At 40.9% G+C, this 19,130-nt stretch overlaps 1 protein-coding gene across 1 annotated transcript in view; it reads right to left on the reverse strand.

The window, feature by feature from the left end:
* The window catches only part of spag5 (sperm associated antigen 5), a 36,009-nt gene extending 22,353 nt beyond the window's left edge, over positions 1-13,656 (reverse strand). Inside the window, exons 1-4 of the mRNA XM_060926636.1 lie at positions 13,580-13,656; positions 3,730-3,758; positions 3,529-3,636; positions 357-2,959 (exon numbers count right to left, since the gene is read on the reverse strand). Coding sequence (XP_060782619.1) covers positions 357-2,959; positions 3,529-3,636; positions 3,730-3,750 — 2,732 coding nt within the window. The 5' untranslated portion in view covers positions 3,751-3,758; positions 13,580-13,656. The remainder of the gene's footprint in view (positions 1-356; positions 2,960-3,528; positions 3,637-3,729; positions 3,759-13,579) is intronic.
* Positions 13,657-19,130: the final 5,474 nt, after the last annotated feature.

Below are 19,130 nucleotides of genomic sequence, written 5' to 3' on the forward strand. Positions count from 1 at the left end.
TGGTGATTTAGATGAATGCACCGGTTGTTCGAGTCAGTGAGTCATTTGCTGATGTGTGTAAACGGGTCAGTTGTCATGCGAGTGGGCGAGTTGTTCATTTATTCATTTAATTGTCAGTTGTTCGTTTGAGTAATTTAAATGAGGACCAAAACATTAAAGCACCGCTGAATGTTTTCCAGCTAATCACAGTAAGGGTCAGAGACTCAGCAGCGCATAATTAATTAGTTATGTGCTTTAATTTAAAACACAGTAACTCTATTAGAGACGGAACCCGTGAAGTATCTGAAGAGCGTTCCTCACTGCTGGGCTCTGATCCTACTGCTGTACCAGTGAACTCATGAGCACAGCTCCATTACCTCCAGAGCAGAGGGTCTGTGGAAGTGCAGGCGTCCGAGACCTCCATCTCCCTCCTCTCCTCCACGATGGCGGATGTGTTGGTGCTGCACTCCTGCCGCAGTGTGGGCGTGGTCCACACACAGGCGTCGTGCTGCTCCACAGGCGTCACGGCCGCCGGGGCGGAGAGTTTCCCTGAGGCCGCGATCAGGAGTTCCCCCAATTTCCTGAGCTGATCTTGGAGAGGTCCTTTTCCCACAGCAGAGAAATCCTTGATGACCTTCTCTTTCTGCAGCTCGTGATCAGAGGCGGGCACGGGTTTGGGGCTTAGCGGCGCAGTGAGTACGGTGGAGTGCAGCTGCGGAGGAGGAATGGGACTTTCAGAAAGCCAGAAATGTCCAAGTGCTGAATGTTTGGGAGTGGAAGGTTCAGAAAGAACAATGTGGCTCCACATTTTCATCTGAGCTTCCACATCCATGCTTTCAGAACGCAGGACCTCGGGATCGCCGTGCCTCGACACGTTAGCGTCATCAGCATTCTGGTTGATCATGTTGTGGTTCTGCACACTCTTACATTCTGTAGAACCAAATTTTTCAGGAATTCTCTCAGCACCAGGGTGGGAATGAGATATTTCATCATTTTCATCACATCTCAGTCGCGTGTTTTCATCCTTAAGCACATTTTCTTCGAGATTAGCGCACACTTCCTGGTCGAGATCTTGCTGCTGGACAGATTTTACATTTGGTACCTCCGTGGTGTCTGAAGAACCTTCAGGAACCATCATTTCAGACTTCATATTTTGGGATCCTTCATACCGGACTGCACTTCCTGAGCTTTCCCAAACCCCAGAACTGGAAATCTGTACCCTGAGGTGAGTGTCGTTTTCAGAAACACTCACCCGTGGATCAGTTTTCACAACGTGACAATAAACACGGCCATCTTTTTCACTAATGAGAACACTTTCTCCACCATGTTCGCTTAACTCCGTGCTGGGTGAGGACCTGGCCTGATGGTAGATGATTAAATTGTTCATGAGCATGGGCGTGTCAAACGTTTTGTACATGTTCTCAAGCTCCACTTCAGCACCAGAGAAGTGAAACGTGACGTCATCTCGCCTGTCCGCTGCAGCAGAGCCGTTTAGAGCACTAGAAGAGTCGTTTATAGTCCTGACTCCTTCAGGACTGTTCGTATCCAACATAGAGGAGGACGTGACGGAACCTTTTCCTTTACAAGTAGACGATTCTATTCCATCGCTACAGTACGGATGATCCAGATGGCGGCTGGGAAGCTCGGTGTGCTCATCACAGTCCTCACTTTGGAGATTCTGCAGCTCTGAATCTTTAGGAACGAGTGATTCATCCTGCACAAGTGATTCATTTTTCATGAGTGAGTCACACTGCAGAAGTGATTCTTCTGTGATTTCAACTTCTCCTCCAGGACAGGTGAAGGATTTAAAGGTGACGTCTGTAGTGTTTTTGGAGATGGAGATGGATGGAGGAATTACAGAACCACCACCATCCTCCTCCACCATTTCCCCAGATCTCTGCTCAGACGTTTGAGTGTTACAGTACGGATGATCCAGATGGCGGCTGGGAAGTTCAGTGTGCTCAGAGACCTCATCTTCAAAACTGTGAGTTGGATTCTCCAAATTTGGATCTTCAGCGACAACTGATTCATCATGCACGATCGATTCATCGCCTGCGATCTCAACTTCTCCTCCAGGACAGGCGAAGGATTTAAAGGTGACGTCTGTAGCGTTTTTGGAGATGGATGGAGGAATTACAGAACCATCACCATCCTCCTCACCATCTTCCTCCTCCATTTCCTCAGATCTCAGCTCAGACGTTTGAGTGTTACAGTACGGATGATCCAGATGGCGGCTGGGAAGCTCGGTGTGCTCATCACAGGTCTCACTTTGGAGATTCTGCAGCTCTGAATCATCAGCAATGAGTGATTCATTCTTCACAAGTGAATCACATTGTAGAAGTGATTCTTCTGCGATTCCAACTTCTTCTCCAGGACAGGTGAAGGATTTAAAGGTGATGTCTGGAGTGTTTATTGAGATGGACCTGAACGCATGGTTTACAGCCCCACCCTCCTCCTGCTCCTCCTCCATTTTCTCAGATCTCAGCTCAGATGTTTGAGTGTCACAGTACAGATGATCAAAATGTTGGCTGGGAAGCTCGGTGTGCTCAGAGACCTCATCTTCAAAACTCTGAGCGGGATTCTCTGAAGCTGGATCTTCAGTGACCATCGATTCGTCATGTACGACTGATTCATCGCCTGCAAGCTCGACTTCTCCTCCAGGACAGGTGAAGGACATGAAGGTGACGTCTGAGGAGCGTGTGTGGCTCAGAGACTCAGAGGCGACGTGCTCCTCCTGCTTCCCGTCAGCGGTGTGTGCGCGGTACGGATGATCCTTGTGTGTCATGGTGGTGGTGTTACTCACAGCGTGTGGGATTAGAACAGACTGGTCTGAGAGATCAGCTCTGTCTGAAATCCCCACCTCTCCTCCTGCACATGTGAAGGATCTGAACGTGATGTTCTTTCCAGATGTGTTTGTGTGGCTCCTGCACAGATGTGGATCAGAGTCTGTGATGAAGGATGGCTCGGAGAGATTCTCCTTCTGTTTGGAGGGAAACCAGAGATTTACAATCCAATCAGAGTACACTACGATTATTATTACCGTCATCACACCACACATTCATTCTCCTGATGGGTTTCAGTCCAGACTTCTCTAACCCCGCCCACAGACTCCAGCCCTTCCTGTGAAATTCCCAAACGTTCCCAGGTTACAGTATTCCAATGAAACATCACCTTCCTGGTGAAACACGGTCACCTCACCGCTGACGTTTTAAAACACCAAAGAACATGAGTTTCCACACCCTCTCTTTCAGATCAGAATAAAAACGCTGAGGTGTGAAGAGAAAGCCTCTCTCAGAAATATCTTTATAAACCACGACTCAGACTGGGTTAGCCTTACAGGAATAATACTGGCTTCAACTAAGACCCGTAACGCCGACATCCGATTAACTTCATTAATTTCACTCAAAAAGTCCAAAATATCAAAGGAGAATCAAACCCACATCACAGAGCACCGACTCCACAACGCTCCTCTGTGGAGTCCGAGTAGTGCAAGGCTATCATCCTGACTGTCACAATAACACACACACACACACACACACAGTGCGTTACCTGATCAGAGTGACCCTCACACACTTTAGCAGTGCGTGGAGTCTGCTGCAGCGCTGATCTTTCATTCTGTACATCACGCAGTGGAGCTCGCTCACACCTCACTGTGTGCTGAAACACACACACACACTTTAGAGTCAGGTCTCTAGCAGTAACCCGGTGTTTTAATGTCAATGTGTGAGTTCACAGTAATGATGTACTTACAGGGCTTCCAATACTCGACATTACTCTTTCTGTAACCAGAGAGAGAGAGAGAGAGAGAGAGAGAGAGAGAGAGAGAGAGAGAGAGAGAGAGAGAGATCTAAAGCTCAGGTGTGTGATGAGATACCATCTGAAAACAATCCTTTCCCTCTATGATGATTAATATTTCAGTTCTGCTCATAAATGGGAAATAAACCAGTATACAGCTGTCTCATTGCTCACAACCACAAACATCAGTCTCCACCCCACCCCGCATGTTTATTAATCAAACCCCGGTCATGTTCACACTCATCCGTTTACTACTGAATAACACTAATCACAGCAAATATACAACATATAAACTCACAGATGGACACCGGACCAGAAGAAAGTGGGGTTTTAAACATTGTTCATTCATTTCTTAATTAATGAAAAAATAAATATATTAATTAATTAAAATAAAAGATATTCCCTCCACCATTTTAATATCTGTTATAAATGAATCCTGCTTGTGGAAAATGTGTTTCCCAAAATATTTTATCATTTTAATTAGGAAAACTCATTTACAAATTTAATTTTTTAAATAAATAAAAAAAATTCAAATATACCATCACATTTACCCCTTGATTACAAATTAAACAATGGTTTTATATATATATATATATATATATATATATACACACACATACGTACATACATACATACATACATATTATATATACACACACACACACAATATATTTTATATATATATATAAGGGCTGTAACGATACACCCAACTCACGATTCGATTGGCCCACGATTTTTTTTTAAATGTTTTTTTAAAGTAGTAAATTTGACTTATTAACATTTACTTACTTACATTAACTATTTAATAACAAATAATTCAGACCACTGCAGAGAATGAGTAATCTGTATGCAAAAATGAATAAATGTATATCCAAAGACTGTTTTATTTCTCAAAATAATACGGTTGAGCCGGAAGCTCTGTTTTTTTCGGTTCTGAAAAAGTCATTTTTCCAAATCGTGTAAATCTGTTAAGATTTTTTTTTTGGGGGGGGTGGTGGCTCTGTCACTGTCTCACTCTCATAGGGCCAATGATTTTCTGTGATCGCGGAAAACAGATGGAAATTACGGAATTTTTATGGTGAAACGTTGCTCGCGTGTCAAAATGTAACTGCCGCAGAAGGCTTCCGCCCAAGCAGACACGCCTTCAGTGTTGCCAGATATTGCTAACGTTTTCCACCCCAAAATATGTTCAAAACCAGCCAAAAAGCACCTAAACCCGCCCAATCTGGCAACACTGCATGCCTTTCCGGTCAAGTGATTGTGATTGGCTTGTGGCACACCTAGCCAGCCAATGAGCTGCTTGTTTACAGATTCGCTCCCCGCGTCGCAACCAGAATGGCGAGCGCTTAAAAGAAATGAATGCTCTGCCAGTGGCGAGCGTGGACGTTGCGTGACTCGCAGAAGATTGTCGCAGGTCGGCGAAAAAACGACTTACTAATAGATATAAAAAGATAAAAGTAATTTAAGTAAGTTTAAAATGTAATTTAAATAAAAAGTAAAGTATTCATAAATTGAAGTTTGGAAGCGCCTCTGTTTTTGGGCTGAGGAGAAGTTTGAAAGGGTGTACTGCGATTCTGCCTTCTTGTATCGCGATACGGATCATCGTGGCTCTGCGTATCGCGATTTCGATACGCATATCGTTACAGCCCTTATATATATAAAATATATATATATATATATATATATATATATATATATATATATATATATATATATATATATATATATATATATATATATATATATATATACATACATACATACATACACACACACATATACATACATACATATACACACACACCCCTTCATTATAAAATAAAACCCATTAGGGAAATAAAGTGTAATGTGGTTAACTGGTTAATGATCCCATGTGCCTCCAGAGAATGAATCTGTTAAACTGAACCGTAATGTCCCGGAATTAAATTATCATGAAATACAAAAATCTACAGAAATTAAAATCAAACTGAATTTATAACGCTTTTACTGTAATTCCAAATTGCCTGCCACCGAACACAAAGTGCACTAAAGATGGCGAACAAAGGCATTGTTTCGTGCCCTATGTATATGTAGTGCCCTATGTATATGTAGTGCCCTATGTATATGAAGTGCCCTATGTATATGTAGTGCCCTATGAAGTGCCCTATGTATATGTAGTGCCCTATGTAGTGCCCTATGTATATGTAGTGCCCTATGTAGTGCCCTATGTAGTGCCCTATGTAGTGCCCTATTAGAGCTGTGCAATATATCGTATTTTTATCACGATATCGATATTGGTGTCAAACGATATCAAAATTCATAATATCGATATGAAACGATTTTTTGTCATTTGTAAGGTAAAACGAACCCTTCTGTCCCCTAGGGCACACCGTAGCCTTGTATACGTCATCCATTCTACTCCCGCGATATCTCCGCAACAGTAAAAAATCAGTTCTTCTGTTTTCATACGTGTCGGGTGATTTGATATATTGATTTGTTAATATGTTGTTTGATTTGCTTGCTAATAGTTATAATAATACAATTAACATATATTTACGTCATATTTTTGGATGTGGGACTGGGTAATGTAAAAATGGCATCTACGGAAGAAAACAAGCACAACAATATTAGCACATATCCAGCTTGCTAGCTGTGTTAGATGTGTTAAACCGTGTGGATTTAAGTGGAATAATTGCGAGTCGTCCTGTGGTCAAGGCAGCGTTTTAAGGTAAGGCAATTTGGTTATTAATGTTGCCCGCCGCGGCATGTTTACTTGGGTTCATTTGATTTTGACTTGTGCATCTGCAGCTAGCATCATGTTTTGAAGTAGGTTCTGCTAAGGACGGGTTTATTGCGCGATGTAGACGGACTCAGATGTAATTACATTGTTTTTAAAATTCCGTGCGCTTAAAACGGTGTCCCCCTGCTAATCATGTCGCCCTAATCATGTGTTGCTTTTACTTTTCTTAATGGCGAGTGAAATATCTCTGCAAATGGTATTTCAATGCTGACATGCCAAAAAGATAGCGGAGTCCACATTTGGAAGATGAAGGAAGAGAAGCCTGATGCTTGAAAATAGATCGCTTAATCCACAACGCATATCTGTATTTGAGACATAACCTGCAACTAGTGGGGATGTTTTGGAATGACTGTGCGTGGGGTGTTTTTGGCCACAGAACACTAACCCACAGTAGTAGGAGGACTACTGGGTTCGTGGATTTTGTCTGTTGACTGAGCGACGCATGGTGTTTGCCTTGTGCCATTTCACGTAGCATCTAGCCGCAGTGCCACCTACACTTTCAGGGAATGTTTACATGCCGCTGAGCTATTTTCATGTATGTTAATTCTTAAGGACTTGTCTCTATATTGTGCGTGTTCACACACGGACTGGCCATCGGGAGTAGCAGGAGTTTTCCCGGTGGGCCGGTGGTTCAGTGTGGGCCGGCGGAGGAGAGAAAAAAAAAAAAAAAAAAAACAGTTGCGTGCTGGCCTTTAATATAAGCAATGTTAACAGTTTCTTTAAGAAACAGTTAACATTGCTTATTACAGTTGCGCGCTGGCCTTTAATATGATAAGCAATGTTAACAGTTTCTTAAAGAACTGTTAACATTGCTTATCATATTAAAGGCCAGCGCGCAACTGTTTTTTTTTTTTTCTCCGCCGGCCCACACTGAACCACCGGCCCACTGGGAAAACTCCCGCTACTCCCGATGGCCAGTCCGTGTGTGTGCGCATGTTTAATGTTGGTGTCTTAACAACACACAAGCTTACGTTGTAGTGTGTGTGTGTGTGTGAGAGAGAGAGAGATTTTATCCTTGGCTGGCTACGAGCCAGTGTGGACGTTACGCAGTAATCACTGGTAATACCAGCGCTGGCTCCATCCTCTGTGATCGGAAATGTTGAGTGAGGAGAACGTGAGCCTTGTGCAGGCTATAGGACCTATGCAAAGTACGCGCTTGCACAGTAAATAGTTTAAGTAAAAGGCGTTTCAGGGTACAACGGGAAGGGTTGACAGGTAGCCTATGAGGCCTGTACTATAAAAATGTGGCCCGGTGCCTCGGGTGTTGATGATCAGGGCTTTAAAAAAAGGTGTATAAATATCGTTTTAAAAATCGCGATATCAATATTTACTGAAAAAATCGTGATATTGATTTTTTCCAATATCGAGCAGCCCTATGCCCTATGTATATGTAATGCCCTATGTATATGTAGTGCCCTATGTATATGAAGTGCCCCATGTAGTGCCCTATGTCAGGGGTTTTCAAAGTGTGGGAGAGTCAGCCCCCCAGAGAGCAAATAAACAACAGCGCCCCCCCCCACAATTTTTGTTGTTGCTATACTTGATGTTCCATTCATATTAAAAAAAAAAAAAAAAGGTTGTTGTACACATTTTTCTTCTTTTACCCATTTTAAACATCTGTGCTTTTTTAAAACCTCTTTTTTACACATTTAAAACATGAGCTTTATTAAAACATCTTTAACACGTTTTAAACATCTGTGCTTTTTAAAACCTTTTTTACACATTTTAAATATCTGTGCTTTTTTAAAACATCTTTTTTACACATTTTAAACATCTGCGCTTTTTTAAAACCTCTTTTTTACACATTTTAAACATCTGTGCTTTTTTAAAACATCTTTTTTACACATTTTAAACATCTGCGCTTTTTTAAAACCTCTTTTTTACACATTTTAAACATCTGTGCTTTTTAAAAACATCTTGTTTTTTACACACTTTAAACATCTGTGCTTTTTAAAACCTTTTTTACACATTTTAAACATCTGCGCTTTTTTAAAACCTCTTTTTTTACACATTTTAAACATCTGCGCTTTTTTAAAACCTCTTTTTTACACATTTTAAACATCTGTGCTTTTTAAAAACATCTTGTTTTTTACACATTTTAAACATCTCATAGCATCGTTAGCGAGCACCTCTTGGCAGACAACACACTGTGGCAGTGGAGCATCTTCAGATCCAGTCCATGAAAATCCAAACTTTAAATAATCGTGCTCATACTTCCTTCTTTTTTTGCTTGGCCCAGACTCTGTCTCCTCACTCACTGTAGCTTTAGGTACTAAAAATCAATCCATTTTGTCCCTGGTAAAGGCTAGCTGAAGTTTGCTAAATGTCCGCAATAATAACTTATTCTGGTTTATTTTTCCTCGCGTTGCGCCCCCCCTGAAGAACTCTGGCGCCCCCTAGGGGAGGCGCGCCCCACACTTTGAAAAGCCCTGCCCTATGTATATGTAGTGCCCTATGCAGATGTAGTGCCCTATGTAGATGTAATGCCCTATGTAGTGCCCTATGCATAGGTCGCGTTAACCGACAATTGTCCGTCATTGACGGATTTTTTTTTTTAGCTATGACGGAAAAATCTGAAGGCCGTCAGTCATTTTGACGGATGTTTACTGTTACCATTACCAATAACAATAATAGCCTAATAATAACTATAATAAAACAATGAAACACACAATTGAAATGATTGGCAAGTTGTGGCAGAGTTTTCTTACATACAGTATACATAGTCTTCACTGCCGTCACTTTCAATCTGAGCCGACGTTGCGGCAGTCTTGATGTTCAGTGCATCGGCTGCTCATGTATACACTGCAGCCACTGCGCAAGGCTGTTCCCCCCATCGCGCTCCTCACCGCGCTCTCACTTTTCTAACCACTAGCACAGTGAGATGGATTAATGTTTCCCTTCTCTGCAGAAGACACGTCATTTTTGCTATTAAAAAAAAAATAATAAAAAATAAAAAAAAATAAAAAAAAGAGATGCATTGGGTTGTTTGTGTCGTTTCCCTGCCTGTACGTCTTAATGCAATAGCGCTCATTTAGGCTAGTTGTTTTCTTGTTTTTAAAATGAAACAAATGTCGATTTATTGTATTCTTCCCCAGCAAGTTTAGGAACATCACTGCTCGAATATCTGCTAAGCTATCATTTTAATGAGAGCACGGGTAGACAAACTAACATTTAAACATGACTTCATTTTATTTAAGACCTTCCGTGTCAGGTTCCAGGCTCCGCCGAGCTGAGCCGACCCCCACTATGACAAATTTAAGTAGCCTACGGAAGAATCTGAAGGCCGTGCGTGATTTTGACAGATGATCAATTTAAGTAGCCGGTAGTTCATGGAAGAGGCATGGGCTGGATGCGTTGGAACGCGTCTGTGACCACTACAGGTCACCACTGGTGCAGAAAGACGGCATGCTGCAGGATTTCCTCCCTATGAAGAGAGGACTAGCAGGGTCGGGAAATCCAACTTTCAGAGGCTCTTGCCGGCTTCTGATCGCTTCCCTGGGAGAAATGTTTCCCGACTTCAGAACTTTGGCTGAAGTGGCGCTGGTTATTCCAGTCTCCAGTGTCGCAGCAGAGCGCGGGTTCAGCCTTCAGAATAAAATTAAAACGTCAATGAGAAGTCGTCTGTCCGAGGCAAAGACGCAAAATGTAATGACAATTGCCTCGGCAGCAGTCTCCATTGACGACTTTGATTATGCACAAGCGAGCTCCCAATTTAAATCCATGCGGGCCAGAAGGAAGGTTTGAGCTCACGCAAACAGGTCAGATTAGATTGTCACTTAAATCGTTGTAGTGGACTGTTCATATTTTAACTGCAATTGTCTTGCTACGTTGTAAAATAACATTGTTCATATGCCCGTTAAGGCACAACAGCCGCAATGTTTTTAGCGGAGGGAAAATGGGTTCACAAGTGACCGAACGTCAGAATCTCTGTTCATCTTTTTGCATCATAAATACATAAATAAATGATTAAATAATACAAGCTTGTTCTGTGAATTAATTTTTAAATGAAAATGAGTCCATGAAAACACAAGTTATTAAATATACAGCATTTATAGCCTATATACATTGTCATTTAAAAGCTAAAATAAAATGACATAATAATGGACAATGACGGAATTTTTACGACCCTGTCCTTCAAAATGACGAACAATGAAAAAGTCTAACGTAACCACTGCCTATGTATATGTAATGCCCTATGTAGTGCCCCTGTAGTGCCCTATGAAAATGTAGTGCCTATGTATATGTAGTGCCCTATGTATATGTAATGCCCTATGTAGTGCCCCTGTAGTGCCCTATGAAAATGTAGTGCCTATGTATATGTAGTGCCCTATGTATATGTAATGCCCTATGTAGTGCCCTATGGAAATGTAGTGCCCTATGTATATTTAGTGCCCCATGTATACGTAGTGCCCTATGTATACGTAGTGCCCTATGTATACGTAGTGCCCTATGTAGTGCCCTATGTATACGTAGTGCCCTATGTATATTTAGTGCCCTATGTATATTTAGTGCCCTATGTATACGTAGTGCCCTATGGAAATGTAGTGCCCTATGGAGTGCCCTATGTATATTTAGTGCCCCATGTATACGTAGCGCCCTATGTATACGTAGTGCCCTATGTAGTGCCCTATGTATATTTAGTGCCCTATGTAGTGCCCTATGTATATGTAATGCCCTATGTAGTGCCCAATGTATATGTAATGCCCTATGTAGTGCCCTATGTATATGTAATGCCCTATGTAGTGCCCTATGTATATGTAATGCCCTATGTATATGTAATGCCCTATGTATATGTAGTGCCCTATGTATATGTAGTGCCCTATTTAGTACCCTGTGTACAGTGGGGCAAAAAAGTATTTAGTCGGTCACCAATGTGCAAGTTCTCCCACTTAAAAAGATGAGAGAGGCCTGTAATTTTCATCACAGGTACACTTCAACTATGAGAGACAGAATGGGGGAAAGAATCCAGGAAATCACATTGTAGGATTTTTAAAGAATTTATTTGCAAATTATGGTGGAAAATAAGTATTTGGTCAATAACAAAAGTTCATCTCAATACTTTGTTATATACCCTTTGTTGGCAAAGACAGAGGTCAGATGTTTTCTGTAAGTCTTCACAAGGTTTTCACACACTGTTGCTGGTATTTTGGCCCATTCCTCCATGCAGATCTCCTCTAGAGCAGTGATGTTTTGGGGCTGTCGCTGGGCAACACGGACTTTCAACTCCCTCCAAAGATTTTCTATGGGGTTGAGATCTGGAGACTGGCTAGGCCACTCCAGGACCTTGAAATGCTTCTTACGAAGCCACTCCTTCGTTGCCCGGGCGGTGTGTTTGGGATCATTGTCATGCTGAAAGACCCAGCCACGTTTCATCTTCAATGCCCTTGCTGATGGAAGGAGGTTTTCACTCAAAATCTCACGATACATGGCCCCATTCATTCTTTCCTTTACACGGATCAGTCGTCCTGGTCCCTTTGCAGAAAAACAGCCCCAAAGCATGATGTTTCCACCCCCATGCTTCACAGTAGGTATGGTGTTCTTTGGATGCAACTCCGCATTCTTTCTCCTCCAAACACGACAAGTTGAGTTTTTACCAAAAAGTTCTATTTTGGTTTCATCTGACCATATGACATTCTCCCAGTCCTCTTCTGGATCATCCAAATGCTCTCTAGCAAACTTCAGACGGGCCTGGACATGTACTGGCTTAAGCAGGGGGACACGTCTGGCACTGCAGGATTTGAGTCCCTGGCGGCGTAGTGTGTTACTGATGGTAGCCTTTGTTACTTTGGTCCCAGCTCTCTGCAGGTCATTCACTAGGTCCCCCCGTGTGGTTCTGGGATTTTTGCTCATCGTTCTTGTGATCATTTTGACCCCACGGGGTGAGATCTTGCGTGGAGCCCCAGATCGAGGGAGATTATCAGTGGTCTTGTATGTCTTCCATTTTCTAATAATTGCTCCCACAGTTGATTTCTTCACACCAAGCTGCTTACCTATTGCAGATTCAGTCTTCCCAGCCTGGTGCAGGGCTACAATTTTGTTTCTGGTGTCCTTTGACAGCTCTTTGGTCTTGGCCATAGTGGAGTTTGGAGTGTGACTGTTTGAGGTTGTGGACAGGTGTCTTTTATACTGATAACGAGTTCAAACAGGTGCCATTAATACAGGTAACGCGTGGAGGACAGAGGAGCCTCTTAAAGAAGTTGTTACAGGTCTGTGAGAGCCAGAAATCTTGCTTGTTTGTAGGTGACCAAATACTTATTTTACCGAGGAATTTACCAATTAATTCATTAAAAATCCTACAATGTGATTTCCTGGATTCTTTCCCCCCATTCTGTCTCTCATAGTTGAAGTGTACCTATGATGAAAATTACAGGCCTCTCTCATCTTTTTAAGTGGGAGAACTTGCACAATTGGTGGCTGACTAAATACTTTTTTGCCCCACTGTATATGTAGTGCCCTATGTAGTGTAGCGCCCTGTGTGTGTAGTGCCGTGTGTGGGGGTGGTACCGTGTGTGTGTAGTGCGTGTAGTGCCCCGTGTGTATGTGTAGTGTATTGTGTGTGTGTAGTGCGTGTAGTGCCCCGTGTGTATGTGTAGTGTATTGTGTGTGTGTAGTGTATTGTGTGTGTGTGTAGTGTGTGTGTAGAACCCTGAGAGAGAGCAGACTCCTTCAATCCGGGTTCAGCCGCCTCAGTGCGCGCGCGCCGCTAGCATTAGCACCACAGAATGTTACAGTGATCAGCAGCACAGAGCTCCGCTTCACCTCACCTCACCTACACACCTCACCTACACACCTCACCTACACACCTCTTACAGTTACACCAGCACAGAGCTCCGCTTCACCTCACCTCACCTACACACCTCACCTACACACCTCACCTACACACCTCACCTACACACCTCACCTACACAGCTCTTACAGTTAAACCAGCACAGAGCTCCGCTTCACACCCCGCAGCTCTCACCTCACCTCACCTCCACAGCTCTTACAGTTAAACCAATACAGAAAGCAGAATGTTATCATCCCTACCTTATTTCCTTTTCATCAAATCAGGACTCGCTGCTGCCGTTTGTTTTTAACCGCCGTTCGGTTCAAAAAAATTTGACGCGCAGTGACGTCATCTTTACGCGACCGCCTTCTACTGCAACGTTAAAAAGTGCGACAGGAAGCGGAACAGCCACAGAGTCTCTCTGTGTTCCGGGTCGAATCTCTGTGTTGTGTGTCTTTAACTGGCAGAGGAATACGAGAAAGTGTGAAAAGAAAGGCTTTATTTTTATTTTGCAAGAGAAGTGAGGCAGGTTTTGTTCTGCTACAAGAAACACATTCACTTGAAGAAGATGGTAAATTTTGGAAACTACAGTGGGGAACAGCCTTTACTATTCTCACAGTAGCAGCCACTCTGCAGGTGTTGCAGTACTCAGTCACAGGTTTAAAGGAGAGGTTTTGGAAATGATGCATTCTTTAGAAGGTAGATGGGTCTTAATCAGTGATGGGAATAACAGCGTTAGAAATAAATGGCGTTACTAACGGCGTTACTTTTTTAGTAACGAGTAATCTAACTAATTACTTTTTACATCGTTATAACGCCGTTCCCGTTACTTACAATAAAATACTATGCGTTACTTTATTAAAGCTGTTCTCATCTGGCACGCTGCTCGCTCAGCCTTTCTTTACTCTGCTTTCGTGTGGGGCGGGGAGACACGAGACAATGGCACAGTAAGCCAATCAGAGTAGATTTGGACAACATACGTAGGTAGGCCACGCCTACTGCACTACTGCGCGCTCTTTCAATCGGAAGACCCAGCGATGGTGAGCGGTCAGCCCAGCACTGCGCTTTCACACTGGAAATACAGCCAGGACTTTTCATTACTTGAAATAAAAGGCAAGAGTGTTTACGTGCAATGCACATTATGTCGAGGAACAAAGCGTTTGTCCTCGTCAGTGGCCAGTAATTAGTAACAATTTTAATAACTACAGAAATATATTACATTTGATAGATGTCTTATCTCACATTGTCCCACAAAAATATTAATATAGTGTAGATAACATTACTAATTGGTTCTGTTAAGTGTCCATTTCAGTCATTAAACACATTTAACATTCACTTTTATTATGATTACACTAATTTAATTTGATTTTTTTTTTGAGGGGGAACAAAATGTAACGGAATAATTACTTTCTCTGGTAATTAGTTACTTTCATGACAAAGTAACTCCGTTACTAACTCAGTTACTTTTTGGGAAAAGTAACTAGTAACTATAACTAATTACTTTTTGAAAGTAACGTGCCCAACACTGGTCTTAATTGTCGCCACACATGGTAACACTACTATTATTATAGGCAATATCTATGGGTATAATTCTAGTCAACTCAACAAAATCCTTTTTGCTGAGATCTCCAGTAAAACTAAATTACTCAGCGACAAATATAAAGGTTCAATAGTTATTTTGGGAGGTGATTTTAGTGAATGTATGGATGCTACGGTTGATAGATTTCCACCAAAGTTCCATCAAAACTCAATTTCAAATAACTTAATCTTGACTTTAACTTCTGACCTGCCCTTAACTGATACTTGGCGTTTCTTTAACCCAGACTTAGTTGATTTCACCTGGTCTAACAGTACTTTGACATTGAAGTCAAGAATTGATCTTTTTTTAATCTCACAGTCTGCTTTGTCTCTAGTTATAAATGTCATGCACTCTGCTGCACCTTTAACAGACCACAAATTCATAACTCTCAAGATGGGTGACCAACATAATAAACCAGCAATAAGGGGATACTGGAAATTTAATAATTCCTTATTAAATGATGAGGAATTCAATGACTGTATTAAAGAACTTGTAAAAGAACTATTCGCTGACTGTAGTGATGGATGCAAACAAAAATGGGAGTTTTTTAAGTATAAAGCTAGACTTATTGCTACTAAAAGCAAGTAAGTAAACTGCTCAAGGCTAGAAGGAGTCAGTTAGAAACTGAGCTATTGCAACATTTAAATGAGTTAACCAAAGAAAATAATACAGAAGAAAAATTAGAAATTAAAAAAATCAGTTTACAATTGGATGATCTTTATTTGAATCTAGCGAGAGGTGCCTTTGTGCGCTCTAGAGCCAAATGGCTGGAAGAGGGGGGGGAAACTCGTTATTTTTTTGCCTTGGAGAAAAGGAATGGTCAAAGGAAAATGCTGAATTCTCTTAATATTGATGGAAAAATCTGTAACGATGCTGCTCTAATTTCAAAACATATTTATAATTTCTATAAAGAACTATATACATCCAAATTTAATAGTTGTACAGCGGAAGTGTTCATTAAAAAAATAGAGAAATACATCCCAACCGTAGATAATTCATATGTTTCGCTTTGTGACTCTGACATAACTAAAGCTGAGATGAAGAAAGGCAAAGCCCCAGGTATAGATGGGCTATCTGTAGAATTCTATGTTCATTTCTGGGAACACATTGAGGATCCATTATTTTGTATGTTTCAAGAATGCATTGAGCAGAGACATATGACTTCAACTATGAAGCAAGGTGTAATTTCTCTAATCCCTAAACCAGGGAAAGATGCACATTCTGTTGAGAATTGGCGCCCAATATCACTGTTAACAATTGACTATAAAATTTTAGCGTTAATCTTTGCAAAGAGATTTAAGACTGGCCTTGATATATCAGAGACACAATCAGGTTTTATTAAAAATCGCCATATTACAAATAACATAAGATTGGTACTTGATCTGTTAGATTATTCAGATGAGGTACACTCTGAAGCTCTCATGCTACTGCTGGACTTTTACAAAGCCTTTGACTCCATTGAGCATCAGTTTATATTTCAATCTCTCAAGCTATTTGGATTTGGTCAACCCTTTATTAATATAATTCAGACGCTTTATAATGACATAAACAGTTCAGTAATAGTTAACCATAACACTACCCAAAGATTTAATGTTGAGCGTGGAATAAGGCAAGGGTGTCCTCTTTCTCCCTTTTTATTTCTTCTAGTGACAGAGCTTCTTGCTTTAAGTATAGTTAATGACCCTGATTTAAAGGGTCTATCCATTTTTCAGAGGGTAATCAAAATATCGCAACTGGCACATGACACAATTTTATTTTTGCAAGATAAAGAACAACTTCCCCATGCACTGGCTCTTGTCGAGCAATTTTCTAATGCATCAGGTCTCAAGTTGAATATTTCAAAATGTGAAAATATTACCCCTACATGACTGCAACGACACCACAATGAATAACATCCCAGTAAAGCAAACAGTTAAATATTTAGGAATACAAATAACTAAGGACCCCAAGAATAGAGAAGAATTGAATTTTGCAGGAAAAATAATTAAAGCCAAGAACATCTTTAACTCCTGGTTACAACGAGATCTAAGTATATATGAAAGAACTTTACTGTCTAAAGCAGATGGTCTTTCTCATTTTGTTTGTCCCTCTCTTTCCCTATTTTTGAAAGATAAAACAAAACAGATCAACAAAATATTTCTGGATTTCAAATGGAGAAATAAACCTCATAAATTGAAGAAGGAAGTGCTGACTGATTGTAAAGCTAATGGAGGTCTAGATTTCTTAGACTTCTCTAATACAATTGATTCCTTCAGGATTGGATGGATTCGAAGATGCCTTTTACAGCCTAACTCACTGTGGTTTTTATCCCTAATCACATATTCAATGAATTAGGTGGTCTTTTTTTTATTCTTAAGTGCAACTTCGTCCCATCTAAATTACCTATTAAACTTTCTAATTTCCATGCCTACTTGCCTGGAGAATGTGCTTTGTTCATAACTTCTCCCCCCATAAAGTCGTAATCTGGAACAATTCTGACATTACTGTGAGAAACAAAACTTTATTTTACCCTAAATGGTTTGAACATGGTGTATGTGATGTTATTTCTTTGTTTGATAATTCTGGCACTTTGTTGACATATGAGCAATTTTTGTCACGTTACTACTTCCCTATATACCCTTTCGCCAATTTAACACAGTAATCAAAGCAGTCCCTCAAGGATTAGCTCTTCTTATTAAAAGTCACTTGTCATATCATTTACCTATTAATACTCCTTCTCCTTCTTCAGAAATTGTATTGAACGGCATTAATATATTTGATAAAAAATGTGACAATAAACGTGTGCGTCAGTCTCCTGTTTCCTAGAGGGAAATTCTTTTGGAACTCTTTAGTTCATAATATCAACTGGAAGAAGGCTTGGCTGCTACCTCACAAATACTGTATCACTAATAAAATAAAGGAAATTCATTTTAAGATTCTTCACAAGATTTACCCGACAAATGTAAATATTTCCAAATACACTGACATAAGTTTGAATTGTTCTTTTTGTGATAAAGAAGGTGAAACACTTGTACATTTATTTTTTGACTGTAATATAGTAAAACAATTTCTAACAGACCTTAGTTTCTATCTTTTTGCGCAGCAGGGTCATATTTTCACTCTTAAAGATATTTTCTTCTACTATGAAAACTCAACTGATTTATTGTTTGAATTTTTATTCATTCATTCATTCATTATCTCTAGCCGCTTTATCCTTCTACAGGGTCACGGGCGAGCTGGATCCTATCCCAGCTGACTACGGGCGAAAGGCGGGGTACACCCTGGACAAGTCGCCAGGTCATCACAGGGCTGACACATAGACACAGACAACCATTCACACTCACATTCACACCTACGCTCAATTTAGAGTCACCAGTTAACCTAACCTGCATGTCTTTGGACTGTGGGGGAAACCGGAGCACCCGGAGGAAACCCACGCGGACACGGGGAGAACATGCAAACTCCGCACAGAAAGGCCCTCGCCGGCCACGGGGCTCAAACCCAGGACCTTCTTGCTGTGAGGCGACAGCGCTAACCACTACACCACCGTGCCACCTGTTTGAATTTTTAGTTAATTTTTATATTTTACAGGCTAAGTTTTTCATTCATAAACAGAAATGGCAAAAGAATCAGCCTCTCTAATATTTTTATTCTAGAAATGACCTCTCTTCTCAACTCTTAAGTTTGTACATAAGAAAAATACAAGACTTCTGAACGTTCTCTAATATATATTCCTCTTGCTTTTTTCCCCTTTTAGTTGATTAATGTAATTTACTTTGTCTTTATGTACTTGTATTAATCATTTGCTCTTGTTTTACCTTATTGTCACGTCAATGTTGTTTTATTGCAATAAAAAAAAGCAAGTGTCCCGCCTCTCGCCACCTAGTGGTTACGAACTGTTACTACAAGCTTCATTTAGCAGAGTAGATCCAGATAAAATGTTTATTAAAAACACTTGTTCTTAATACTTATGAAAATTATTTTTAAATCATGTAAGATGCTAAATTAACTTCCTCAGATTAGTTTCATTTTTTTTAAATTATCAAGGTTCTCAATGTCAATATCCTTTATTTAACCAGGTAAAAGACTGTTGCCCCTTTTCCACCAAAGCAGTTCCAGGGCTGGTTTGGGGCCAGTGCTTAGTTTGGAACCGGGTTTTCTGTTTCCACTGACAAAGAACTGGCTCTGGGGCCAGAAAAACCGGTTCCAGGCTAGCACCAACTCTCTGCTGGGCCAGAGGAAAGAACCGCTTA

Source organism: Neoarius graeffei, chromosome 7 (genome assembly GCF_027579695.1).
Source record: "Neoarius graeffei isolate fNeoGra1 chromosome 7, fNeoGra1.pri, whole genome shotgun sequence".
Classification (NCBI taxonomy): domain Eukaryota; kingdom Metazoa; phylum Chordata; class Actinopteri; order Siluriformes; family Ariidae; genus Neoarius; species Neoarius graeffei.